Raw genomic sequence first — 6,207 nt, 5'->3', positions numbered from 1 at the left:
TTAAGAAAATTCCCACAGGGGCTCCCTACAAAACAGAGACGTCCCAATTCCACCCCCAGTGCAGCCCCCCATGGCCCACCCCATACCCACACTGCCCCTCCCCAGCCTTGCTCCCCTCCCCCCGCCTTTTCTGCCCCCTCCCGTCCTGAGGAGGGGAACGGGGCCATGGGAGGCCCGATCTACCACACACCTGGGGGCCAGGAGGTGGAGATTGTCGGGAGGGGGAAGAAAGCAACAGAAATCCCAGGTGCTGAGAGTGCGGTGGGGGAGGACAGAGCGGGGGGGGGGGAGGGCGGGATGTTGGGGGTCAGCAGAGGGTCAGAGCCACATACATCCTGTCCCCGCCCCCAACTCCCCCCCCCCCGCAGGCTGGTTGGGCACTGAAGGGTTAATGCCAGGGCCAGGGTGGGGTGGGAGGCTGGGCCAGAGCCCGGGACAGAGGCAGCCCAGACCTGCCGGAGCTGGGGTGAGTACCTGAGCCCCGTGCCTGCGAATTCCCAGACCCCTGGCAGTCCCCGGCCCAGAGCCCCCTGCGCCCCCGAGGCGATCCCGGCCCTTGCCCAGCAGCCAGTCACTGCCCGAGCTGGGGGCAAATCCAGAGCCACCCCAGGGAGCTGCAGGGGCAGCCCTAGTGAGTGGAATGGGGTCACTCCTGATTTACCCTGGGGCAGCGAGAGGGGAACTGGCCCCCTGACTGCAATGGCATCACTCCTGATTTACACCCGGGCAGCAGGAGGGGAATTGGCCTGTGACTGCAGTGTGGTTACAGACGCAGACTGGGAGACGCCCAGACCTCACACAGGACTCCCGCCCGCTCCCACGGGGGAGCTAAGCCCAGAGCAACTCCCAGGGCTATTCGCGAGGGCAACCTTGGGAGCGGCTCAGCCTAGATGTGCCCCCAAAGCCGAGGAGCCAGCCAGGGGCCCAGAAGAACAGCCCAGGCTGGAGAGCAGAGCAAGGGTGGCATGTGGGGGCAAAACGATCTGTTCAAATCTGGACGTCAGATCCCAGCGGGGCTGATTGGGGGTGCAGAAGGGAAAAGCGGACGGGCTCCGGCAGCTGGGCATGGAGCACGGGGAGAAGCAGTTTTCTAAAGATGCAAAACCCACCAGGTCGGTTCAGTCCCTCAGGAGCAGGAGGCCTGGCAGACAGCTGGGGGGACTAGTCCACCAAGGGTGGAGGGTTGGAGCAAACTGAGAAATTGAACAGCACCCCCACCCCAGCCCAGAGGGCTCCCCCCAAGAGCTGGGAACGAGCTCAGCTCGGAAATAGCAGCATTACTGACTGCAGAATGAAAGGGCTAGAAACTAAGACAGCAAATAGCATAATTCGGCTCTATGAAGCCCGGGTGCGCCCACAGCTGGAGCACTGCGGGCAGCGCTGGTCGCCCCGTCTCAGAAAGGATACAGAGGTTTGCAAAAGGTGCAGAAAAGGGGAACAAAAGTGCTGAGGGGGATGGCAGAGCTTCCGTGGGAGGGGAGATTCTAGCCCGGGACTGTTCAGCTGGGAGAAGAGACGGCTGCGGGGGGATGACAGAGGTCTATGAATCCTGCCTGGGGTGGAGAAGGTGACTAGGGACAAGTAACACAAGGACTAGGGGTTGCCCAACAAAGACAAAGCAAAGGAATCCCCCCTTCACCCAGCACACTGGCAAGCTGGGCCCCTCGCTGGCCGGGCGTGTGGTAACGGGTTCAACGGAGCATGAGGTGAGCACCTGAAGGACGGGACCTTCGCTGGCCACTAGCCAGGATGGGCAGGACACAGCCCCACGTGCCGGGGGTCCCTAAACCTCTCACCACCAGAAGCCGGCAGGCTCACTCCATAACTGCATCCCGGGGTGGGGGGCGGGACATTGTCAGACAGGATCCCAGGCTAGATAGACCCTGGGCTGACCCAGCAGGGCCCTTCTTAAATACCCCCATCCCGCCCCGCACACACACAGCTCAGGGACGGTGCCCAGGGGCCCATGTCCGCAGCCTAACCCTCTACCTGCCTGAGAGCCCATGGGTGCGTTCCCCTCCAGGGTGCCCAGCTCTGATCTGGCCCCAGGGCAGGGCCTGGCTGGCTTGGTGGGACACGGGGCCTTTCCCCCCCAGGGTGCCAGCTCTGATCTGGCTCCAGGGCAGGGCTGGCTGGGCCAGGCAGAGGCAGGGCAGGGATTAGCTGTATCCCTGGGGTGGAGACATCTGCAAACCCAAACCCACAATGGGCACTAATCGGCGCCCCCTGTTGGCCGCCCTCGTGGAGCTGCTGAATGGGCCATGGAGCCTGAACTCCGAGCTCCCCATGGAGTGGTTGATGTGGAGCAGGGAAGGGGGGTCACTCAGGCTGGATGGTTCCCCCACCCCCAAGGCTGATGACCTGCTGCCATGAAAGCGACCCCTCCGGGGGAGAGGGGGGAATGACAGGATCTGCCATACATCTGCCCCCTCCACTCTCACACCAGGACCCGGGCACCTGACACAGCTGGGCAGGGGCACAGTGCCCTGGGGGATTAAAGGTGCCAGCTCAGCTCAGGTCCAAATGTCACTGTGCCGGGCAGGGAGCACCCGGCAGGGCCTCCAACGGTTGAATGGCACCGGCTCTGCCCGGGCCTGAAGGTAGCTAGGGGGAGAGCAGAGAGCCTGGGCCTGTTGCAGAACCCCATAGGGCCCCAAGCACGGGCTGTTGTCCCGGCCACAGCCACCAGCAAGGGCCCTACAGTCATTCCGGGAACAAGCCACGGAATCGGCTCAATCGTTGCTGAGATGCAGCTGGCTCTGGGGTGGGACAGCCAAATAACAGCTTCACCCCGCTCCCTGCAGCACGGTGCCCCCTACTGAGCCCCTGCCCCGCTCCCTGCACCACAGTGCCCCCTACTGAACCCTTGCAGCACGATGTCCCCAGGTATCACACAGGGGCCAGCACTGATGCTGGGTGGTCTGTCTCTGTCCCAGCCTTGCCATGGCACATGAATACTTCACCCACAAGGGGTTGCTGTTCCCATGTCTGAATTACTCCACCGCGGCACTGAGCTATGTGGAGAATGAATTCCAGGTGCGGGACGACGACATCTTCAACGTCACCTACCCAAAGTCAGGTAGAGGAGAGCGGGGGCAAAGCGGAGTGTGTGTGTGTGTTTGGGGGGAGGGGGGGCGGGGGGTTCCTGACACTCACAAGAACATTAGATGGAAACACCAAACCCAGTAGCTGGAAGGTTGCAAAGCTTTCCTAGATGTCAGAGCCCGGGCTCCCATACCCCCAGCGAGACAAAGCAGGCTGCTCCCTGGGGCCCAACTCGCCCACCTGGTGCTGAGCTGGCTCTCTGCAGAAGCACTCTGATCACAGGCTTTCTCCAGAGCCGCCAGCAGGGCCAGGAGACCACGACACATGAAAACAAGACCTTCGGATTTTAGCACTGTCAATTCACCTCCGTGAATGTGGTGTGGGGGCTGGGAACCAGGCTCGTGGGGGCTGGGAACCAGGCTCCTGGGACCGATCCCCAGATCTGGGAAAGGGAGGCTGGTAGGTTAAAGCAGAAGCTCTGGGAGCCAGGACTCCTGGGTTCTCTCCCCAGCTCTGGGAGCGGAGAGGGACCCAGTGAGTCGAGGGACTATTTCAGGCCCATTAACCCTTTCACTCCCAGGCACTAACTGGATGCTGGAGATTCTGAGTCTGATCCGTTGTGACGGGGACCCCGGCTGGGTACGCAGCGTGCTGAACTGGGAGCGGTCGCCCTGGCTGGACAACCAGAGTGGGCTGAAGGCTGCCCTGAAATACCCCCCGCCCCGGCTGCTCTGCTCCCACCTCCCCGTGCAGCTCTTCCCCAAGTCCCTGCAGCGCTCCAAGGCCAAAGTGAGAGGCGGGAGAGTGGGGGCTGTGGGTCGGGATTGAGGGGCATGGGCAGGGCTGTGCATCAGGAGGGGGGTGAATCCAGGGCTGCTGCTGGGTGTGAGCTACACCAATGTGGGCGTGCGAAAGTGCAGCCAGTGGGACGGGGTGATTCTTTCTCCCTCTAGAGAGGGTGGGGAAGCGATGGCCCAGGGTGGGTGGCTAATCACTGTGTTCACTTGGCACCCGCCTCCCGCAATTGGTAGCATGATGCCCCAGCAGTGACCCCCCTCCCCACCTCTCCCCCAGATCATCTACACCCTGCGCTGCCCCAAGGACGTCCTGGTCTCGCTCTACCACTTCTCCAAGCTGCTGCACCTTTTCAAGGACCCTGGCTCACTGGATTCCTTCCTCGAGGACTTCCTGAGCGGGAATGGTGAGCAGCACCCCAGGCCCGCAGGGGCCACTCTGGAGCCGGACGCCTGGGTTCCAAGCAAGTCACAAGTGCTTCGAGTTTGTGCATCCCCAGCCAGCTCTGACCAGCCCTTTGCCCAGGGCCTGGCACAGCTCAGAGCCCCCCTCCCCAAACAGCCGCAGCACAACCAGGGGTCTGCAAACACCGCTGACCTCCAGCCCCCACTCTCCTCCCAGTGGCAGGATGGAACCCGGGTGTCCCAGCTCCCAGGCCCCTGCTGTCTCCGGCAGACCAGGGTGGAGGGGCCGGGTGGAGCCGGCTCTGGGGTCACCATGCCGCTCTCCCCTGCACAGTGGCCTATGGCTCCTGGTTCGACCACGTCACCGGCTGGATGGGGCTGAAGGGCAACGAGAACTTCTTCCCCATCACCTACGAGGAGCTGCAGCAGGTAAGGAAACCCCGCCCTTTGGGCCACGCCCACACATAACTCCGCCCCCCTGGTGACACCCACACATAGCCCCAACCTTAAGGCCTCATCCTCACATAACACTGACCCCTGTGGACACCCCTGCACATAACACCGCCCTGTGGCTATGCCCACATATAATCCTGCCCCCTGGGGCCAGGCCCACATGTGGACATGCCTGCACTTAACTCCGTCCCTGAGGCCATGCCCACATGTAGCCCCTCCCTGTGGCTAAGCCCACATATAATGCTGCCCCTGGTGCCATGCCAACATGTAGCCTATCTTCCTGTGAGCCAAACCCACACTTAACCACGCTCCAGGCAGCCGACATGGCTTGTGGCCCAGGCCCTCTGCCCTCAGAGGTGTCTGTTTGTCTGGACCCAGTGGGGAGCAGTACCTTCCACGTGGGGAAACTGAGGCACCCAGTGACCATAATAAAGTCACCCCAGATCCCACCCTTCATGGAAGTGGGTGCCTCCCCCAGGATCCACTGGGCAGCGTGCGGAGAATCTGCCACTTCCTGGGGAAGGAGCTGAGTGAGGAGCAAGTGGCCGCTGTGGTGGAGAATGCCTCCTTCCAGAGCATGAAGGGGAACAAAATGTCCAACTTCTCCCAGTTGGACGACCAGTACATGGACCACCAGAAGGGGGAGTTCTTGAGGAAAGGTGAGTCCAGGGTGGGGGCTGCGGGCCAGGATTAAGGGGCACTGGCAGAGCTGCATGAGGCAGGACTGGGAGACCCAGGGCTGCAGGTCCGGAGTGAGGGGCATGGGCAGAGCTTGCAGGGGCAGGACTGGGGAGCAGGGGCTGTGGGTTGGGAGTGAGGGATACCCTACATCATGTCCCCTGTGGTTTGCAGGGATCTGTGGCGACTGGAGGAACCATTTCTCGGAGGCGCAGAGCCAACGATTCGACACTGTTTACCGGGAGCGGATGCAGGGTCTGGGCATGACCTTCCCCTGGGACTGACGGCCCTGCGCCCGCCACGTCTGTGCCCGCAATACACCAGCCCTGTGCCACCCACGTGCTGCTGTGCTTAGTGTGCCCTGGGAGATGCCCCCTGGGGCAGCGTCACTAGCGCATCTGCAATAGGCAGAGCCGGCTGGGGCGTGTGTCCAGCAGAGGCCAGTGCGCACACGGCAGGGCTCATCTGAGGTGTATTTAAAGAGAGCATGGCGTGGGAGTTGAGCCTCGGTGCCTCAAGGAGCAGCCTGCTCTGTGTCTCTCTAGTTTGGGTTCCTGTGCGTCAGGCCTCTGGATTCTAAGAAATAAAACCAGGTGACGTGGCAACCTTCCAGCAAGTGGATTTGGTTTTCTAATCTAAGTTCTCTGGGTTTGCCATGAACAGATCATGACATGGGGTGGCAGGTTTATAGAAATTTTGGTGGTGCCCAGAACCTGCCCCTGCCCAAACTCCGCGCCCCTCCTGTCCAAGGCTCTGGGAGGGTGTTTGGGTGGGGGAAGAGGTCTGGGGTGCAGGCCCTAGGCTGGGGCAGGGGATTGGGGTGCAGGGTGCA

General features: G+C 62.2%; 1 protein-coding gene across 2 annotated transcripts; it reads left to right on the top strand.

Annotated features, from left to right (window-relative positions):
* The first annotated feature begins 379 nt into the window (after positions 1–379).
* Positions 380–5,973, top strand: LOC141977052 (sulfotransferase 2B1-like). 2 transcript variants are annotated; one of them, XM_074938280.1, is made up of 7 exons: positions 380–466; positions 2,937–3,079; positions 3,626–3,834; positions 4,120–4,246; positions 4,579–4,673; positions 5,176–5,356; positions 5,550–5,973. In XM_074938280.1, the coding sequence occupies exons 2-7, from the start codon at positions 2,944–2,946 to the stop codon at positions 5,657–5,659; spliced, it is 858 nt and encodes a 285-aa protein (XP_074794381.1). In that variant the 5' UTR covers positions 380–466; positions 2,937–2,943; the 3' UTR covers positions 5,660–5,973. The 2 variants fall into 2 exon arrangements, with proteins under 2 accessions (XP_074794381.1, XP_074794380.1); XM_074938279.1 differs by lacking the exon at positions 380–466 and adding an exon at positions 1,644–1,706.
* Positions 5,974–6,207: the final 234 nt, after the last annotated feature.

The sequence above is a fragment of the Natator depressus genome, chromosome 24 (genome assembly GCF_965152275.1).
Source record: "Natator depressus isolate rNatDep1 chromosome 24, rNatDep2.hap1, whole genome shotgun sequence".
Lineage (NCBI taxonomy): Eukaryota > Metazoa > Chordata > Testudines > Cheloniidae > Natator > Natator depressus.
Note: the sequence above shows the minus strand (reverse complement) of the source record. Positions and strands in the feature narration are given on the sequence as shown.